Source organism: Oryza glaberrima, chromosome 12 (genome assembly GCF_000147395.1).
Source record: "Oryza glaberrima chromosome 12, OglaRS2, whole genome shotgun sequence".
Taxonomy (NCBI): domain Eukaryota; kingdom Viridiplantae; phylum Streptophyta; class Magnoliopsida; order Poales; family Poaceae; genus Oryza; species Oryza glaberrima.
Genome location: NC_068337.1, coordinates 1559782 through 1580967, shown reverse-complemented (window position 1 = coordinate 1580967; position 21186 = coordinate 1559782). Strand labels below are relative to the sequence as shown.

Sequence of the window (21186 nt, the reverse complement as noted above, 5' to 3'; positions counted from 1 at the left end):
GGGGCTTGACATTCACAAAATAATCCATAAAGCAGGACCAAGATAATGTAAATTGTTAAGTAATGATTCCATTGCTCATTATTTGGTAAAAAAAAATACAGCTTCTTACAGCTTACAAGCTAAACTTTCCAGACTAACTGAAATCTGGAATTTGAAAGCAAATTACTGGTCGCTAAAAGGCAGTACCAAAGATTGCACATTTCTGCAAAAATGAAATTCCTCACGCCTGATAGACATCTGGAAGCTGAAGGCCTACACTGGCAGCAGATTTGTTCAATATCTTCTTCATCTCCTCTGATCGGTCCACAGCTATATTATACGAGAATAGCAGGTCCTGGGCAATCAAACATGATTTACAGAGTTAACATGGTATACAGTGCATGAACAACCAATCTAAACTAGGTGTGATGTACTGGGAAGTGGGAATTAGCAATGAAGCAACTGCGAGTTTGTATACTAAAACACACCGAAGGAAGTTCAATTCATCACGTTAATCAGAGCATGATTTGGGGAAAAAAATAGCAAGGAACCCAATAGAAAGGGGAGTTTCAGTCAAAAAAAAATAGAAAGGGGAAAGAAGCCTTCTAGCCATTTCATCGAACACATTATCTGCTAAAACAATGCGCAAAACAGGAGAAGATTATACGCATCTAGAAAAGGCTCCAACCTTGTGGTGGTGGACGCTGGCGAGGAGGTAGGCGTAATCCCCGGCGAGCCGCAGCCGCGCTCTGGCGTCGGCGTCCGTGCCAGTGGGGCGGCGGAACTCGGAGGCGACGAACTCGCGGAAGTGCTTCTTGGAGTCGCCCCCGCCGACGTGCTTCTGCACCGCCTTGAGCACCCGCCGGTAGACGGCCGCCGACGTGGCCACCATCGATCTGTCCACGGATCCGCCGCGAGAGGAGGCAATCGGACGCGGAGACTGCGGGTCGCCGGCCTCGCCTTCTTGGCCGTGTCGATCAAACTGGAACTGTAGAGGAGGAGGAGGAGGAGGAGGAATAGGTAGGCGTCCCCTTGCCGGAGATTCTCCTCTGCAGTTGCCGGAGTTCGCCGGAGCTTCTCCGCCTTCTTCAGGAAGGAGTAAAGGACAGAGTAAAGGGACTGAAGTAAAAATAATTGCAAGAATGAAAAGGGCTATTCTGCAAATATCCATCTTCATCCTGAGCCTCAAGCTGACCGTCCATCTTCGATCTAACGCCCAAAACATTTGCAAATCAGACCACGGTTTGGTTTGGATTGGACTGCTACGAGTTTGCATATAACCAAAAATGCTTCTCGCTCGAACATTTCAGCATAAAATAACTTTTTTCTTTATTTGAAGATGGCTTATCAATACTTTATTATATCTATTATAAAGCTTTAAGTTTTTCCAGGGGCGGATCCAGGAATGAAAAATAGAAGCGGCTCAACATACGGGAAAAACCCGACATGTCTCATACAATATTACAGTATCAATAGGTACCCCTATATCATGGTCTGCATTTTTGATTCTAAAAAATTTAGGAATTCTGCAACACCATCCCCCAAGGAAACTATCACTCCCAAATAAAATCATTTTTCTTGTGAAGTTTAACAAAATCTATTCAATTTTGGTAAAAAAAAAATTCAAATATCGAAAAACTTTTTTGCCTAAAAATTTCGAAATTTGCAGTACTAATCTTGAATTCCTAGCTAATCTAAGCTCCCTGATTCGAATATTGGTCATCTTTGTTTAGGCTTAGGCTTATTAGCTTAGACTTTTAAGTCAGCTTATTGGCTTATATGATTTATAAGCCAGTGAATTTAATGTCCTAAGTTTAGTGGTGGAGTCATACATCTATTTTATATAAGCCAAAAAAAGCTTCTCCAACCTAACTTTTTTGGCTTAATAGTGTAAGAGTGGCTTATAGCTTTAAAAAAGCCAAACGAAAAAGCTGCTTGTTTGTTTAGGCTTAGACTTTTTGGCTTATAAGTTGGCTTATAAGTTTAAATAAAGAGGACCTTAATAGTGGAAGGGATCGCCAATATATCGGGTTTTACGGTTATGTGATACAAATCAAATCAGATTTGCCCAATAATTGAGCGAGTAAAAACGAACTTTTTCCTACTTTTTGCAGCACGCCTGATGATGCGTTTGTGATATCGTGGGCCTCAACCAGGTGCCAGCACTCCCGTCCTGAGGCCATCGACGCTTCCCATATAATTTTGGCCCGGAACTCCAATTCCATCACATACAATATCGGCCCAGTATGTTTGTGGGCTTCCGGCCCAAATCGCCTTGGGCTGTAGCCTACGGGTACTCAGGTCTCTGGGGGAGTCAAGGGTTTAACCCGTCCTGCGACGCGGAGCACCGGCCGCCGCTCGCCGACGCAAGACAACGACGATGCCGAGCTTCCCTCCGCCCGGCACCGTCACCATCTGCGAGATCAACCGCGACCTAGGTGTGCTATCCACTCCCTGCTCCCCCTCTCTCTGCTGTCTCCAATCCGCTTCGCTTGCTAGCTGGGCTGCTCATTCCAAGTCTGTGCGTTGCAGTTGCGGCGGATGCGCTGTCCGACGATGGAGCCAAGGATGCCTACGGGGATGTCCTCGTCAGTACACTCCCATCTTCCCCCCTTCCTCCTCCGCCTCGCATAGTTTCGTCTTTCTTCTTTTTCACAACACTAATTTTATTAGGCCTCTAATTGAAACTTTAATTTGGGATTTCTTCTCCAGGGAATGGTCTTCAGCCCGATTCCTTTCCAGCCGGATGCGATTGTTGCCACCCACGAGCCTCCTGCTGTCACTGAAGCTGCTGAGATTGTCCCCAGAACAAGTTTAGCTTCCACCGTAGCTGAGTCCTTCAAACAAATGCTATTCCCTTCTTGCGATGTGAGTTGGTTCTTTATCATATCTTAGTGACTCAATTGCGAATAATTAATATATCTCCATATTCTGTTTATGTCATAATATCAGGTGGCATAGTATACTGTTAGATTGAGTTTATTTATTTATTTTTAATATAAGGGAGGAATATGCCTCTGGTCAGCGTCATATCATGACAATGTTGCATTTGTGAAATCTGGTACCTTTCCTAGAGGTTCTAGTGGCCAAGGGATGCTTGTGGACATTCTCTATTGTTCTTCTGCTGAAGGTAGTAGCCTAGTAGGAAAGGATCCTATGGCTTACAAAATATTGTATACTCGCTTCAACAAATTATAGATATCATCGTCGAAAAAAGTACAGATATATTTTTCATCCATATGATTTCACTAAAGGAGGTAAAATTACTGAAGGCGTGCAGGGTATTGAAATGAACACTCAAAGTCATATAATGGATGAAACATAATTTATGTCATACTGAGTGCATGCACGGTATCGAAATGAACACTCAAAGGCATATAAGTGACCAAACATTAACTTATGGCATAGAAGGGATTAAGTGAAAACTTAGTGAAACATAAAGAACATTCTCTTTTAAATATCGGTGTCCCTGGAAACAGATAAGTGGTATTTTCACCAGATAAAATGTAGACCCCAGAATTTTGCATTCCAAAATTAGTTACCAGTAATCGGTCAGAAATTTTTAACATGAGAAAAGAAAAAAAAAAGATCTGACATATAAAATACATTAATACATCACAAATAGATCATACTGATTGTAGGGATATAATCCATAGGGACATGCTTCACAAAAAAAGTATATAACATACAATAGTTCCATCACAAATGTGGCAATTGATTTAATTCTAGAACTGGATGTGAGTATTTCTTTTTCCTTCAGAAATGTAACAACAAATAAACTTGAAAGAGAAGATGAAGTTGGCATACTTCCAAAGTTGAATTTAAATTGTTCCAATCAATTTATTGGTACTGGTTCATTGGCTTAGGAGCGGCAACTGATCACTTACCGCCGGGATTTTTGAATGCTGGCTGTATCATGACTCCTCTTTGTGCATATTCAACACTGCATTATTTAATTTTGTCTTCTAATTAACATACTTGCTCCATTTTTCAGTTCTTCCTTAAGGACCAATGCTGTGTCTAATTTCCATACCCTCGAGGATAAGTCCTTTCTTCGAGTTGAGCTGGACGATCTCTTGCAGGTTGATAACAACCATTCCATCTCCTTGGTGGTTGTAGAAGTGCCCCAGTTGTACCTCCATCCAGCCGTCACCCCGTTCTCTCGGATAGCTCACTGTCTCCTCTGCTCGTCCTACTTCTTCGCTTCTACCCATGTCAAGAGGTGTCTCTTGCGTGCGTGGGTGCAGAGAGACGGTGCGCTTGGCAGACACTACTTGATCGTCCATGGTGATATATGCCTCTTGTGTCCGGCAGTCAAGCCCGTATGATTTATCTGCCAATTTGAAGATGAGATAGACTATGTATCGTGTGTTGGGTGAGAGCTCTCTGCAGTTGATGCGGCCACGCAAATGGAACCAGCAGACAAATACAAGCGCAGCTACTCTTTCAAACCTGAAACAAGGAGAAACTTTGGTTTTTGTTTAATTATCGAGAAAAAAAATCAAAGCAAATCAAAGAATAGTATGTATATTGAATTTAAACACTATCTGATTGAGAATGTTTATTATAGTTTATTTCTTAATGATTTTGTATTTCTAAAAGAAGTGTCATGTATATGTGATTATGTTTGCAAAATAAGTGCTTCAGATTTATCCTCCACGTTTGGGATGCAAACCTGGAATCGGGTAAGTAGATCCATCTCCAGTACCGGGCATCATCCCCCCATGCTATCTCTAATGATCTGGATGATAGCAAGTAGCATTTAGCTCCGCTTGTTCTTTCCAACCAAAAACTCTGGATGCAAATGTGCAAATTAGTCGCGCGCATTCATTTACTTAGCATCAAGATAACAAGAAGTTAGCACTAATATTGAACAAAATAATGGATTTTCCCTGGCAACATTGCGTGGAGCTAGATTGTAATATTAGACTTTGATTTAATATACAACTCGTAGCTCCTCAATACAATTGTATTTTGTATATAGTAGATTTAAGAATATAGAATTGAATTTGATTTACAACTCTTAGTTTCTACTTTCGTAGGTACAATTATTTGTATACAATACAACAAAAGTGGGATTGGAACTAATATACAACTACTGACATTTATTTATGTGAATACAATTATTTTTTCTTTAAAAACAACTATATTGATGTAACGACCCGCCTCTCCCAGGCCAGGACCGTTTACATATGGCAGCTTTCATAGGTCATATACTATGAAACGTTTTATGACCTATTTTAAGTGACTACATATGGCAGCTTTTCATGTCCTCCCAGAGAGACACAGAGAGACACAAGTCTTTTATGCACACTACATATGACAGCTTTCATAGTCTTTTATGCACACTACATATGGCAGCTTTCATAGGTCAAGTCTTTCACAAGTCTTTTATGCACACTACATATGACAGCTTTCATAGTCTTTTATGCACACTACATATGGCAGCTTTCATAGGTCAAGTCTTTCCCAGGCCAGGACCGCTTACATATGGCAGCTTTCATAGGTCATATACTATGAAACGTTTTATGACCTATTTTAAGTGACTACATATGGCAGCTTTCATGTCCTCCCAGAGAGACACAAGTCTTTTATGCACACTATGGCAGCTTTCATAGGTCATATACTATGAAACGTTTTATGACCTATTTAAGTGACTACATATGGCTTATGACCTATTTTAAGTGACTACATATGGTAGCTTTCATGTCCTCCCAGAGAGACACAAGTCTTTTATGCACACTACATATGGCAGCTTTCATAGGTCAAGTCTTTCCCAGGCCAGGACCGCTTACATATGGCAGCTTTCATAGGTCATATACAACCGCTTACATATGGCAGCTTTCATAAGTCATATACTATGAAACGTTTTATGACCTATTTTAAGTGACTACATATGGCAGCTTTCATGTCCTCCCAGAGAGACACAAGTCTTTTATGCACACTATGGCAGCTTTCATAGGTCATATACTATGAAACGTTTTATGACCTATTTTAAGTGACTACATATGGCTTATGACCTATTTTAAGTGACTACATTCCCAGAGAGACACAAGTCTTTTATGCACACTATATATGACAGCTTTCATAGGTCAAGTCTTTTATGCACACTACATAACGCACACTACGTATGACAGCTTTCATAGGTCAAGTCTTTTATGCACACTACATATGACAGCTTTCATAGTCTTTTATGCACACTACATATGGCAGCTTTCATAGTCTTTTATGCACACTACATATGGCAGCTTTCATAGGTCACATGTCCTCACTTGTGCACACCCGGGAGGCTACATATGGCAGCTTTCATAGGTCATATACTGTCCTCACAGAGACACACAAGTCTTTTATGCACACTACATATGGACAGAGACACACAAGTCTTTTATGCACACTACATATGACAGCTTTCATGTCCTCACATGTCCTCACTTGTGCGCACCCGGGAGGTCACCCATCCCAAATTGCTCCAGGCCAAGCACGCTTAACCCTAGAGTTCTTTGGAGATCGGCTTCCGGAAAAGAAGTTGCAACTTGTTGATATGAGTATTCTATTAAGCAACTTGTTGATATGAGTATTCTATTAATCCTATTAAGCCCTAGGCTAGGATGTTCTGGCAGCTTTCATAGGTCATAGACTGCTCTGTGTGGAAAAGAAGTTGTAACTTGTTGATATGAGTATTCTATTAATCCTATTAAGCCCTAGGCAAAATTGCTCCGGGCCAAGCACGTTTAACCCTGGAGTTCTTTGGAGATCGGCTTCCAGAAAAGAAGTTGCAACTTATTTATATGAGTATTCTATTAATCCTATTAAGCCCTAGGTTGGGATGTCACAATTGATAATTCTGCACCATCATAATTTGAATAGATCAAAATCTAATGGTTTAAATAATTTTCTTTTTTCAATTAATATGGTATGGTTTCTATGCCTTCCGAGTGAAACTAATGATTTTCTTTTTCAAGCTATCTTAATAATATAACCAATGAATGTTTTTTTGTCGCAAACTTTTGTGCGGAGCTAGATAAAAGTAGGATTAGAATTTGATAAACAATTCATATCTTATGTTTCTATAAATATATGATTTATATATGATACTAAAAATAGTATTAGATTTCATATACACCTTTATCTTATGTTTCCGTGCATATAGTTGTAATTTGTATAAACTATTTTAAAAGTAAAAATAGATTTAATATATAAATCTTAGCTTTTGTTTCAGGTACTCATATTTTGTATACAAATTTATCAATCAATCTATGCTTATAAGGCTATAACTTATATTTTGTATACAATTGTGTTTTGTTTTTCTCTCCGACTAATGCGAGGTGTGATGGTTCTTTTTTAACCATCTTAACTGTATACTACTTCATTAGGTTACAAACGTTTGACATTTAGGGTGTGTTTGGTTGGGTGGATTAGACTGGATGGGAGATAGCCACTTGATTTTTTATGGTGCATGTGGATGGAGCGGTCCAGAAAAGGGAATATTTCCTCAATATGCTAGATGAGTGTATACGGCTTATTTGGCCGGATGAAGCCATCCATGCTTTCGTATGGGTGACGTGTCATATTCTGATTAGTTGTGCTTGGTTTGATTTTTTTTCTCCTAAACCGTTTATCTAATTTATAATTTGATTACACCATTATATTACTTACAATTAAATATTTAAAACAAGATCTCGAATTATTATATTTTGATTAAAAAAATATATATGACAAATGGGTCCCACTAAATTTGGCTTATCCCATCCATGCTCTATCCCTCCAACTAAACAAGAAATTTGATCATCCTATACATACAAACTAAACAAAAAAAATTAGATCGTCATATCCAATAAAATATGGATGACCATATCTTATCCATGCATGATCATGAACCAAATGCACACTTAAGGCCAAGATTCGGTCATATTTTTGGAACTTGACCATCAAATGATTTCTGAAATGGTTAGTTTAAAAACAAATAATTACGGTATGTACTTATTTGCCTCAAAGAGTAGCTAGAATTATAAGGTTTAAAAGTTTGACTAAATCATGTCCAAAACAATGGGAAGTATTAACAGTGGTGCAGCTGTGGGGGGTGCCGGAGGGGGCCAACACCTCCTATCCAAACACCACCACCGCCACCCCCACCCATTTTTACTCTATATTGAGGTTAACTAAGATATATATTTATCTAGTTTATTTGTGTAGCTTGAAATTATTATCAGTTTAGTTAGCAAGTCTAAAAAAACATTAGCAAGAAACATGATCTACAAAATTAGTTTGTGATTTCTCATCTTTTTCAAAGTAAAATAGAATATACTTATTTGTGAGATTATTCAATAGTTTACATTAAAAGGATTTAACAATAAAAACTAGTTCCAAACTTTCAATGATATTATTAAAGAGCTAATTAAGATTCAAGTTTTTTTAAAGGATTAGTTTATACGCATTGATTGTTATTGACGGTAACTACTTGACCTCCTTTGCTATCGATATTGGTAATTCAGTCTTATGGCTTATCCCCACCCCCACACCCCCTAATCTCAAATCCTAGGTATTATACGTACCTTGCTGCGTTGGTCGAGAAGGACGTGGTCCTGGGCGAGGCTGAGGAAGAGCTCCTTGTTGGAAGTGGTGAAATCCACAGGATCGTCGGCTCGAGCGAGGATGGAGTGGTAGTCCGGCGGCAGGAAGCGCTCCCACACGGCGTTGGAGCTCGCCGCTGCTTGGAAGTCGGCGGAGACGGCGGAGCAGCGGCAGGCGTCCGTGGGAGTGGTGAAGGAGATTGCATGAGCCAGGCATGCCTCTGGGAGGCGTGAGATGCTGCTGCTGCTGCAGTATCCTGCTTCTTCCTCCTCCTTACCAACGCTCACATCGTCGTCCCCTTCCTCCCTTCGTGATTGCTTCATGGCCAGCGGCTTCAACAACTGTCGTTGGAGATATCACAATCTAGTATACTGTATATTGGACTATAGGTAGGCATCAGGCATGTCTGTACACGATAGAACTTGTACAATCTAGTATGTGAACGCATGTCTTATCAGTAAGGAAATTTCGTTGTTATGAGTAACAACTGATCTTTTCGCACCTAATTTATTATTAATCAACCGTACGTTACATCATCAACATATACAATTGTATATCCACTCCTACCCAAATTCCACGGCGCGCCATCAGGCCACGGCTGCCACGCGCTTGTGCTCGACGCGTTGACGAGGAGGAAAAGAGCTGCAACCATCTAGCCCTCTCGTGGCAGGTGGATGGACTCGTGGGTCCGGAGCCATTCAGCCAACAGTTTCATCAGACAATAGGTAAGTAGTAGAATACAGAATTTAGGCCAGTGATACAGGTGGTTCTTCCCCAACCAGACAATTCCTCCAACAGATCGACACAAGCCCCGGCCGCCATCGTCAAGGCCACTCGCCTGTGCTATATTTCATATACTAGAAAAATACTGTGCGTTGCAACAGGCAGTGGTGGATACATAAAATCGATTTATTGGTGTCATAACGTTTCTATCGGTGTCATAGTATGCTAATTATGTTTAGATCATATTGTTATAACATAGATAAGCAGTTATGCTATAGGTTTTGCCGAAAGTCGTTGGTGTCGTCTGACACCAGTCCGCCCCTGGCAACAGGTAAGCGTTTTTTAATATACAACAACTATTAGGAGCTAAGCAATATATTGAAACATTAAGATCACTATACACAAGTGGAGCTGCAGACCCAGCTAGCATAGCCGATGTCTCCTCTTGCTACCAAGCTAGACCCACACGTTTCATTAGCGTCTTCAACCTCCGGACGACAGTCATGTGCTACTATGATGCTGTAGCCTATCCTTTGCATCAAATCTGGCCGAATCTTTCTCGATCTCCCAAATTTGGTTGTGGATTTTTAATCCACTCAATCTTCTGTTTCTGTTTCCCCGTAATCGAAGCGAATCCATAAAACTGGGGGATAAAAATGACCCGGGGAAGCTTGTCGGCCGCATTATTGGTGACCGTTAAACGAAGATTAAATCTGGTGAATTAAAGCCAGATTTATAAGGAAAATCATTGGGGAAATAATGAGGGAGTTCTTTCTGTTTCTCAATAATTGAAGCGAATCTGCAAAATTGGGGATAAAAATGACCCGGGGAAGCTTGTCGGCTACATCATTGGTGACCGTTAAACGCAGATTAAATCTGATGAATTAAAGCTGAATTAATAGGGAAAATCGTGGGGAAATAATGAGGGGGGAGTGGGGAATCGATTTTTGCAATCAATTGGAGGAGGAAACGCATGAGGCAAATCGACGTGGCAACGGTGCTAGGATTTGACCGGCAGCTGGAGGCGCACGTAGCTTGCAGTGGATCGGACTTATTAAAGAAAATACAAAATCCTCCTAAAAGAAAAAGGTGAAACAGGTGGGAGAGAAATGGAGGTCTGGAAGACTGGAAGGGAGAGAAAAAGGAAGCAGGGCTGACTCAGAGTGCGAAAAAAGCTATGAAAATCTTTCGTATCTTTTAGTTAGGTATAGATTTGTAGAGAGAGAAAGATGGCGGTGGCAATGATGCCTCGAGAGCAACTACAATTTGCCAGAGCAATGCCAAGGAGTTGCTTCCTGAACTAAAGGCCAAGCCCACCATGGTGAAGGCCATATCCGAGGCAGCAGACAGCCGGCTCATCACCAACACCAACCTTCTCCACTGGCTGATGCGCCTACATGCGGCGGCTCAGGAAGCCAAAGATGTCCTCGACGAATTCGAGGTCGACGGCTCAAACATCGCCCGCAAGCGCAAGGCCAGTGACCTCATACTGTCATCCCGATCTCTCAAGAATCTGGTCATTGCTGATGAAAGCCTGAAAAGGTTGGAACATGTCGTCAAGACCCTCACATAGCTCTGCGCAACCTCAGCCACTTTCATTGAGCTCATCCAGGGGCGGATCTACAGTGTAACGGCCGGTGTTAGGCGACACCAACAACTTTCGATAAAACATATAGTTAAACTATTTATCCATTTATTATAACACCATGGTTTAAGCATAATTAGCATACTATGACACCAGTAGATACATTATAACATCAACGAATTAATCTTCTAGATCCGCTGAACCAGTAGAGACATGTTTCAAGGAAGAACTGAAGAACATAAAGTGCTAAGGAAGAAAAAAGCTCAGAATATATTTGCATGTGCAGGAGATGCATATGCCTTTTTTTTTTTCCGTGTATGACTTCTACTCGGACATCTATATGTGCGGGTTCGATCTAATCGATATGGTCAGACTCTATCCTTGTATGACTCTATATGCAGGAGCCTATATCTATTGTTTCTCCTGTTTCCATAAATACAAAGTTATTTTGTATCAATCTAAGACCAATAAAATATGGATCTACTATGATCTAACGGTCAATATTTTTTCTTTTTCTTCGATTAATGTGGTAATTTATAGGCTCCACAGTGAACGTGGTATCTTCTTTCAAAGCTGTTTTAATAATATAATTGATTGATTGATAGATAGATACAAAATCCTCCTAAAAGAAAAAGGTGAAACATGTGAGAGATAAATGGAGGTCCGGAAGGCTGGAAGGGAGAGAAAAAGAAAGCGGGGCTGACTGAGAGTCAATGACAGACGAAAAAAAGCTATGAAAATCTTTCGTATCTTTTAATTAGGGTTGTGTTTAGATTGACCCAAAGTTTGGAATTTGGTTGAAATTAGAGACGATGTGATTGGAAAGTTGTGTGTGTATGAAAGGTTTGATGTGATAGAAAGTTGGAAGTTTGGAAAAAAACTTTAAAACTAAACACAATTTGCCTCGAGAGAGAAAGATGGCAGTGGCAATGATGCCTTGAGAGCAACTACAATTTGCCGGAGTGTGCCAAGGAGTTGCTTGCCGAACTAGAGGCCAAGCTCACCATGGTGAAGGCTATCCGAGGCGGCAGACAGCCGGCTCATGAAGGGGCGGACCTACAATGATTCATGGGTATTCAAATGAATACCCAAGAATTTTGAAAAAAAATATATATATGAAGTATATATTCCATATGTATATATGAAAAAGAAAAAAAAGACCTACCATTCAAAAGAAGCCTAAGCTAAAAACGATTCATATCCCTCCCATCATCTCTTCCACTATTTCACGCCCATTGGCCCAATAACCAAAAAAAAAAAAAAAGCCCAAACACTTTCTAACCCTGTCTCCTCACCACTCATCCCAACTCTCCCCGTCTCCGGACTCCCGATCCAGCCACCAGGACAGCCGAGACCGACGCGGCGACGCGCCGGCGCCGGCGCCGGTCGCCCTGTGCGCTGCGCCCCATTGCCAGCTACCCGCCTGGCGCATCCCCCACGTCGCCATCGCCACGTCTCCACCCTCCAGGCTCCAGCCACGGAGCCGCCGCGCACGGTGCATCCGGCATCCCCCGCGTCTCGCCCTCTCCAAGCTCCAGCCGCCACTCGCCGGCCCGCCGGGACGCCGCCGCGTGCCGCCTGGCAGGCTCCACCGCAGGTGGCAGGCCGCTGGCCGCATTGCCACAGGCGCTGTGGCTGTGCACAGTGCGCTGAGCAGCTGACCGCCCCCTGCCTCCCTCCACTCAAGTACTCCACTCACTAAGGTAACTCACTAACTCTTCCCTTCAATCCTCGCCTAGATGGCTAGATGGTTAGGAAGTAGGAACAATTTGGATTAGGAAAACAACCATACAGGAGATTAGGATTTAATTCATAGTTGAATCTAGCCTGTTGGATATTGTTCATGGTATAGCCCCCGACTATGTGATTAGTTGAAAAACTAAACATATAGTCAAGAACCGAGTGATTTTATATCGAAGCATGCATGGTACTCAATAAAATACCCAGCCGACTGCTTCTCACTTGAATATATTAAGGATAAAAAATATGAAAAGGGCCGAGTGATAAACACTCAAAGGTCCAAAAATAGGCATGTTTGATAGGAATTCGAGTAAAAATCTCATAAAATGATCCACCAAACATGATAGAAAATCATGGTAATCAATGAGTCAAATAGCCTAGGCTGTGACCCTTACCATAACCAAAATAATCATATAACATGCTAAAAGAATGACTATTAATAAACCAGTCATCTCAAATCAACCCAAACAGCTTTTGCAGCCTAATAAAGCTTACAAAAACGGTATAACACCTTTCTGTCGGGTACCTTTTTATGTGCATCATAATAATTCCAAAGAATTATTGAATCGCGTTAAAAAGGATTTAAACAGCATTGGGCCACACCATTGTGAACACAAATTGCCAAAGCAAAAGGTGCCTAAGTCCCCAAGGGTCACAACAGGCCACGCTAATTATAGTATTGGGCTGAAGTACTGTACAGGCCCAGGCCCATTAGTACTCCCGATACCCTAATAATACCGAAGTGAAAAACGTCTCTTCGTCTTCCCCGCCGAGACTCTCGCCATTTTCCCCATTTCCTGCTACAGTGCAAAACTGCGCCGGCCAAACTAGGGTTCACCAATCCGCTCCAATCCATCCTCAAAAACTTCACGAAATTTCTCCCTGCATCCACCGCTCCGATTCCCCATCCCTTTCCAGCCATATCTCGAACCAAAACAAACCATCTAGTTCACATTCATGGCGGAAGAAAGAGAAAGCTTCGAGAGTCAGTGGGCACCCTCCGATGTGACGGAAGACAATCTGAAAGAGATGGTGGCGCACGGCGTCCTTCCGGCGAAAGAGATCATTGGGTGGCGACCGGCATTTGGTGAGGCATTCCCGACCCCCGATACACACGAAATCGTGGTATTTGCTCATTTCTTCTACGGCGGATTTTCTCTTCCAACCTCAAGATTTTTCAGGGGAATTCTGAACTTCTACGGGATTAGCTTGCATCATCTGAATCCAAACTCCATAGTGCATATCGCCAATTTTATTCATGCCTGCGAAGCTTTTCTGGGCATTAGGCCTCATTTCGCCTTGTTCCGCCGCATCTTCTTCCTCAAGCCCCAGCCAAATAAGAGCAAACCATGCGTCGTTGGGGGTGCTGGTTTCCAACTCAGGGGAACACTAGGCCAAAAATACTTCTCCATGCCCTTCAAGACGTCAAATAAAGGCTGGCACGCAAATTGGTTTTATGTTCAAAACCCCGAGCCTGTTCTTCCCGAGTACTCCTGTCTTCCTCCAGTTTATCGGGATACTTGGAACTCACTGCCAATGGGAGACGAAGCTGCACAAGCAGTAGAACTGATGGAGAGGATGATAAAGCTGAAAGAACAGGGCCTTCAAGGAGAACAGATCACCCGGCACGTTATCAAGTGTCGGTTAGCCCCAATCAAAGAGAGATTCGCACAGCCTTCGAATTTGACGGCAAGCATGACCCAAACCGTGAAGATCCAGATTCTCTTGACTTCAAGGTCATGAAGGAAAGGATGTATAAGATCTTCTCAAACGCCATCGTTGTCAGCTACTCTCACTTGCTGCTAGTCGTACCATTCAATGCATTCAACCCTCCTCCACCGGTACGTATTCATACACTTCAACCTTTCTCAAAGTATGATCTTACTTTCTTGTTGAATCAGTTAACAATGAAGGATTTTACACCCAGGAATTTGCTTTGATGAAGTCGGATCCCCCAATCGCTCAACGCCGATCTCCCCGTCACCAGACTAGGCAAGGGAGCGGAGGACCAAGGATTCAGTCTGAAACTCAACCAAGTGCTTCTGATCCAGTCGGCCAGTCAGATTCTCGAAAGAGGAAGCTGGTTCTAAGTGACGACGAAGCCGATGATACCACCAGGAGGCCTGAAGACCGAGAGACAACTAAGAAGCTACTAAGACAGGCTACTCCAAGGAAGAAAACATCCAGTCGCCCTATGCCAAAGATCAGGAAGTCTTCTAGGTGCAACTCATATAACAATCTCTCTTGTATTGATGCACACCCATTGCGGCAATAATACTGATAATCAAATTTGCAGGAAACCATCTGATATAGACCCGTCTGGGAAAAGCTCTGACCCGACTAACATGGACACAAGTTCTTCCAAAGAAACCGGGCCAACTGCTGAGGATCATCCGAGTGACAATCAGCCGGCAACCGATAATGTAGAATCCAGTGATCAACTCCCGACTGGAAACCAGTCGGCCGCAGGGCCAAGCCAAGAGATTCCAGAAATTGGAGCTCAAGCAGACAGCCCTCGCGGTCAAGATGCTAGTCACGACCGAAGGTTTGGATCTCCTTCAAAAGCATCTGAATCCACTCGTCCTCATCCAGAAATCATCACGGGTAAGCACTTTGTCTGAAACCATGTTGACCCAAATGACTCTGATCAATTGTCTAACCTTTGTCAGTGAATACATTAGGACCAATGATCAGTGATGAAGAAGAAATTCCCCGTATACAAGCAGCCAAAGATTCGTGCCCTCCCATTCTGGTCAAGTGGTGGGATGACAACTTGCAACCTCAAGGAATTGTAATAAACCGGCAAAAAGAAGACGAAGAGGTATGCCTACTGAAAAAGGCACTCAACCAAGCGACTCGTATTGTAAATGTAAGTTCCTTGACGCCTGACCTCAGCCATCTTGTTTGCCGTCTGGCTCGAGAGCTGATTAAACTGCTCTGTAGAGGATTCATCTTAGGAACGAGGCGAAAACCGCAACCCTAGAGAAACTAGTTCCTCATCTTGGAACCCTCGAAGCCACCAGAAGTCAACTGCACGAGGCTAGAGAACTTGCCAAGAAGAATGAACACGATCTGAGGGATCGGATTGCTGAGCTCCAAGAGTCCAATTTCGAACTGAGTGGCTCATTAAAAGGTTCGCGCAAACTCTGCCCAACTGATTTGTGTCGTTATCTATGTAATCTTGATTAACCGAAGTTAATGTAGTGCAAGCTGCCAAGATATCTCAACTAGAGAAGCAGATCCAAACTCTGGAAAATGACAAGGCAAAGCTGGCAAGACAGAGGGATTCGGCTTTAAAGAAGGTTGAAGGTACCAATAATCAATACCTCAAAAGCCATTATCTTCTACATGTTGATTCATTAATGTGAATCTGTTGACGCAGACCGCAAAATCAAGTCTCAAGCACAGTTTGATGTCTTGGTTGACAAGATCAACAAGCTTGAAGGAGCCAGGGATAAAGTCGCTAATGCAGCTACTCTACTCATCCAGGCCATGTTCTTCAATAACGCCGGTTCGAGTACTCTTAATGCTGCCGAAATCTTCGACAAGCTGAGAGTCGCTCCAGATACTTATTTCAAGAACATCAAAGAAGCTGGAAGTATGGGAGCAAGTCTTGCGTTGGCGATGACCAAATCCCTTTATCCAAGGGTTGATATGGATGCCATTGATGGCTTTGTAGACGGGACGAGCGAAGAAGCTGCTCTTGACCTCATCAGTGATGCGCAGAAAGCCGCTGACAAGATTGCTGCTGATGTAGTTGAGAGATTCCAAGATGTCGACCTTCGGCCGACTCGGTCTGATAAGTCTGATGATGAAAAAACTGATACTGATTGATATAACAATGATTTTGATGATCAATGACGGTGGAGGCTCAATTTGTACAATACTGATGAAAATTTATGCTATGCTTAGTGTTCCATACTTAGCTTCTGATTTCTTAAAAGCCTTTGTCAAGCCTTATTGAGCCTAAAACCCGCAAAAGCTATTACAAACCTTCAGTCCTCATTGGCTAAGTCGAAAGACCAAACAGGGCAATGATAAATCAAGTAAGCAAATTGAATTGATAAAAATCACACTCCATTATTATCATAGTAGCCCCCTGACTGAAAACTTCAAGGAAAAACTTGAAGTTAGCAGTCAAAGAGGAAAGATACAAACGAAATGCCTAAGCGTAAAATCGACGAAGGTGTTCAATATTCCAAGAATTGTTGATGAGAGTACCGTCTTCGCGCTTGAGCCGATAAGAACCTGGCCAAGTGACTTCAGCAATTATGAACGGTCCTTCCCATAAGGGAGATAATTTATACCGATCCTATGTTGTTTGAATTTTCCTCAGAACCAGGTCGCTAACTAAAAAGGCCCGCGATCGAACATTCCGATTATGATAACGGCGCAACCCTTGCAAATATCGAGTCGACTGAATTACAGCTGCTTCACGGGCTTCTTCTAGTCGATTGATGTCGTCTACTCGGCCCTCTTCATAACGCTCCTCGTTGAAGTTCCGAAATCGTAGTGATGCAAATTCCACTTCACTGGGCAACATTGCTTCTGCACCATAAACCAAAAAGAACGGCGACTGGCCGGTAGCCCGACTGGGAGTAGTGCGTAAAGACCAAAGTACGGACGGCAGCTGATCGACCCACTTGCCAGCATAGGGACGTAGTCGGTCGAAAACTCGTGCTTTTATCCCTTGAAGTACCATGCCATTGGCGCGCTCGACTTGTCCGTTACTCATGGGGTGCGCCACGGAGGCATAGCAAATTTTTATACCGAAGTCTTCACAAAAGTCTTTAAATGCTCCACCAGTGAATTGAGTGCCATTATCAGTGATGATCCGATTAGGTACCCCAAACCGACGTACAATGTTGATGAAAAAATCTCTGGCTTTGTCTGCTGTGATCGTGATGACCGGCTTAGCCTCAATCCACTTGGAGAATTTGTCGATAGCCACAAAGAGATGCGTGTAACCGCCGATTGCCCTTTTAAACGGGCCGACCATGTCAAGCCCCCAGACCGCAAACGGCTAGGACAACGGGATGGTTTGCAACTCTTGTGCTGGCAGATGATTTTGTCTGGCAAAAAATTGACAACCTTCGCATGTCCGCACAATCTTGTCAGCATCAGACACAGCTGTAGGCCAGAAAAAACCTTGCCGGTAAGCTTTGCCGACAATGGTCCGTGCAGCGGCATGATTACCACAAATACCAGAATGTATATCCCTTAACAATTGTTTCCCTTCTTCCAAAGACACGCAGCGCTGCAATATTCCTAATGGACTTTTCTTGTACAGCTCAGTTTCATGAATAATGTAGAGTCTGCTACGCCTGGAAATCCGCTCGGCTTCATTTTTGTCTTGATGGAGTTCTTGTTTGCTCAAAAATTTTATGAACGGTTCTCTCCAGTCGGCTTCGATCACGCTTACGCCTTGAGTATCCATGGCTTCAATTGTCTCTTTTCTGGGTACGGTTGGTTCGTAAAGATGTTCGACGAACACATCAGAAGGAGCTACTTCCCGTTTTGAACCAAAATTGGCCAGTCTGTCGGCTGCCTCATTGTTATGTCCGAGGACATGGGTGAGCTTGAGTCCGTCGAATTTATCTTCCAACTTGCGTACCTCTTGTCGATAAGCAGTCATATTATCATCTAGACATGACCACTCTTTCATGACTTGATTAACAACCAACTGAGAGTCTCCACGGACGGTTAATCGGCGAATGCCTAGAGAGATGGCAATCCTTAATCCATGGAGCAGCGCCTCATATTCCGCCACGTTATGGGACGCAGAAAAATGTATCCACAATACGTAGCTCAATCTTTCTCCAGTTGGGGAAATTAAAACAACCCCAGCTCCAGTGCCCGTAAGCCTCTTCGACCCATCAAAATGCATAATCCAATATTCCATCTTTTCCTCTGGCATATCTTCTTGGCACTCGGTCCACTCGGCAAGGAAATCGGCTAAAGCTTGTGACTTGATCGAAGTTCGTGGCTTGAACGATATATCCAAAGACATCAATTCTAAGGCCCACTTCGTGATCCGTCCGTTTGCTTCGCGGTTATGAAGTATATCCCCGAGTGGAAACGATGTGACCACCGTGACCGAGTGACTTTGAAAGTAGTGAGATAATTTCCTGACGGTAATTAAAACACCATATAAAAACTTTTGAACCTGAGGATATCTTGTCTTGGATTCGGCCAAAACCTCGCTAACGAAATAAATTGGTCGTTGGACTTTTTGAATATGGCCTTCCTCTTCACGCTCGACAACCAGGACCGTGCTCACAACCTGGGAGGTCGCCGACACATATAACAATAGCGGCTCTTGTGGATGTGGCGAGACCAAAACTGGTGGAATAGGGAGAAGTTTCTTGAAGTCTTCAAAGGCTTTTTGTGCTTCGGGTCCCCACTGGAAATTGTCAGTCTTCTTCAGCAGCTTGAAGAAGGGCATCCCCCGCTCACCGAGTCGTGAGACGAACCGGCTAAGCGCCGCCATGCAACCAGTCAACTTTTGGACGTCTTTTTGGGAGCTTGGCGGTTTCATGTTGAGGATGGCGTTGATTTTCTCCGGGTTGGCCTGTATGCCTCTTTGAGATACCATAAATCCGAGCAACTTCCCTGACGGTACTCCGAAGATGCACTTTTCAGGGTTTAGTTTCATCCTAAAAGCACGAATGCTTGCAAAAGTTTCTTCCAAATCCGCGATCAGGTCATCCTTCTGCTTGGTCTTGACGACTACATCATCGACATAAGCTTCAACATTGCGACCGATCTGAGTTGAAAAACATCTTTGAATCATGCGTTGATAGGTTGCTCCTGCGTTCTTCAATCCAAAGGGCATGGTGATGTAGCAGTAGGCCCCAAAGGGCGTAATAAACGAGGTCTTCAAGCAGTCGGATTCTTTTAGTCGAATCTGATGATATCCCGAGTAGCAGTCCAAGAAGCTGAGTAACTCGCAACCGGCCGTTGAGTCAACCACCTGGTCAATGCGAGGTAACCCAAAAGGGTCTTTGGGACAAGATTTGTTGAGGTCGGTATAATCGACACACATGCGTCATTACCCCGTCTTTTTCTGAACCAGGACTGGGTTAGCCAGCCAGTCGGGATGAAGGACTTCCTTAATGAAGCCTGCTGCTAACAGCTTGGTTAATTCCTCTTTGATCGCATCCTTCCTGTCCTGTGCAAAACGGCGGTGTCGTTGCTTGATGGGTTTGGCGTCTTCCTTAACATGTAAAAAGTGCTCAATCACCTCTCTGGGGATACCAGGCATATCGGATGGTTTCCACGCAAAAATATCTTTATTGTTCTGAAGAAAGGTGATGAGCGCGCTTTCCTATTTACAATCTAACTCAGCGCCTATTACAGCAGTCTTATCAGGATCGGAGAAATCTAAGGGAATCTTTTTCGTCTTGGCATCACTTTCTTCGGTCTTCGTCAGCTTGGTTGCAAGCACTTCTCCCTCGCTTGCTGTGATCGCAGCCAGTCAGATCTCTTCGCGAGCGAGAGTGTTCTCATGGGTTTGGGCCATCTCGCAACTTTCTTTGTCACATGTGACGGCTTGCTTGATGTCGCTCCGTAGTGATATGACCCCTTGAGGACCAGGCATCTTCATCATCATGTAGGTGTAGTGTGGGACGGCCATAAATTTAGCTAAAGCCGATCGTCCGAGTATAGCATGATATGCTGTCTCGAAATCAGCGACTTCGAAACAAACATTTTCTGTGCGAAAATTCTCCCGAGTGCCGAAGGTAACTGGAAGAGTGATTTGGCCGAGTGGTGTAGCTGACAATCCTGGGATAACGCCGTGGAAGGGTGCATTGCTCGGCTTTAATTCCGTGCGAGGAATCTACATATCATCCAGGGTCTTAGCGAAAAGGATGTTGAGTGCGCTGCCACCATCAATAAGAGTCCGTCGGAGCTTGACATTGCGAACCACTGGGTCTAGTACCAGGGGGTACCGCCCCGGGTGGACCACTCGGTCGGGATGGTCCGAGCGGTCGAACTTAATCGCTATCTCTGACCACCGAAGATATTGGGGCGTGTTAGGCTGAACCGCATTGATCTCCCGCTCTGTTAGCTTCTGTTTTCTCTTAGATTCATAAGCCAGGGGTCCGCCGAAGATGTGATTAAGTTCTTTGCGATGATCTTGAAAACCAGTCGGGGCATCGTCTTCATCATCTTTCTTCTTTGATGTGCCTTGATCTCCATCTGAGGGTTTACGTGCGTTCTTAACGTATTGCTCCGCGAACTGTTTGTAGACGAAGCAATCTTTGGCCACGTGGTTGGAGTTGGGATGATGCGGACATTGGGAGTTCATTATCTTGTCGAAGGTGTTGACGCGGGAACGTTGTCGGGAAGATGGAGAGGTTGTTGCCACAAGTTCTTCGGGCTTACGCTTGCGATCTTTGTGGTTGTTACTTCCACTCCCTCCTGCAGTCGGCGTGTCCTTTGGCTTCCAAGTGGTGCCCAACTGCTTGGACGCGGTAATAGCATCTTCGGCTTTGGCATACTCGTTGGCTTTTTCGAACATCTGCTTAACCGTCCTGGGAGGTTTACGTCCGAACTTGCCGACCAGGTCGTCGTGGCGGATGCCT

General features: G+C 43.5%; 3 protein-coding genes across 3 annotated transcripts; 1 reads left to right on the top strand and 2 right to left on the bottom strand.

Annotated features, from left to right (window-relative positions):
• Positions 1–48: 48 nt before the first annotated feature.
• On the bottom strand, positions 49–1102 carry LOC127758210 (uncharacterized). Its single transcript, XM_052283834.1, has 2 exons — positions 668–1102; positions 49–334 (listed from the first exon to the last, which is right to left on the bottom strand). Exons 1-2 carry the CDS (start codon positions 869–871, stop codon positions 221–223), a joined length of 318 nt encoding a protein of 105 aa, XP_052139794.1. The 5' UTR covers positions 872–1102; the 3' UTR covers positions 49–220.
• Positions 1103–2300: 1198 nt separating this feature from the next.
• Positions 2301–4120, top strand: LOC127756433 (aladin-like). The gene is made up of 4 exons (XM_052281764.1): positions 2301–2417; positions 2512–2567; positions 2692–2847; positions 3974–4120. Exons 1-4 carry the CDS (start codon positions 2360–2362, stop codon positions 4001–4003), a joined length of 300 nt encoding a protein of 99 aa, XP_052137724.1. The 5' UTR covers positions 2301–2359; the 3' UTR covers positions 4004–4120.
• LOC127756431 (F-box protein PP2-B10-like) lies at positions 3612–8979 on the bottom strand. Its single transcript, XM_052281763.1, has 3 exons — positions 8532–8979; positions 4655–4773; positions 3612–4431 (listed from the first exon to the last, which is right to left on the bottom strand). Exons 1-3 carry the CDS (start codon positions 8871–8873, stop codon positions 3981–3983), a joined length of 912 nt encoding a protein of 303 aa, XP_052137723.1. The 5' UTR covers positions 8874–8979; the 3' UTR covers positions 3612–3980.
• Positions 8980–21186: the final 12207 nt, after the last annotated feature.

Excerpts from the sequence above, each read along its gene's own strand:
- LOC127758210 (XM_052283834.1), bottom strand. The coding sequence starts at position 871 with ATGGTGGCCACGTCGGCGGCCGTCTACCGGCGGGTGCTCAAGGCGGTG. Across the intron at positions 335-667 it reads CCAGCGTCCACCACCACAAG|GACCTGCTATTCTCGTATAA; the intron begins GTTGGAGCCTTT and ends TTGATTGCCCAG.
- LOC127756431 (XM_052281763.1), bottom strand. The coding sequence starts at position 8,873 with ATGAAGCAATCACGAAGGGAGGAAGGGGACGACGATGTGAGCGTTGGT. Across the intron at positions 4,774-8,531 it reads TTCTCGACCAACGCAGCAAG|AGTTTTTGGTTGGAAAGAAC; the intron begins GTACGTATAATA and ends ATTTGCATCCAG. Across the intron at positions 4,432-4,654 it reads ATCTACTTACCCGATTCCAG|GTTTGAAAGAGTAGCTGCGC; the intron begins GTTTGCATCCCA and ends TCCTTGTTTCAG.
- LOC127756433 (XM_052281764.1), top strand. The coding sequence starts at position 2,360 with ATGCCGAGCTTCCCTCCGCCCGGCACCGTCACCATCTGCGAGATCAAC. Across the intron at positions 2,418-2,511 it reads CGAGATCAACCGCGACCTAG|TTGCGGCGGATGCGCTGTCC; the intron begins GTGTGCTATCCA and ends TGTGCGTTGCAG. Across the intron at positions 2,848-3,973 it reads TGCTATTCCCTTCTTGCGAT|TTCTTCCTTAAGGACCAATG; the intron begins GTGAGTTGGTTC and ends TCCATTTTTCAG.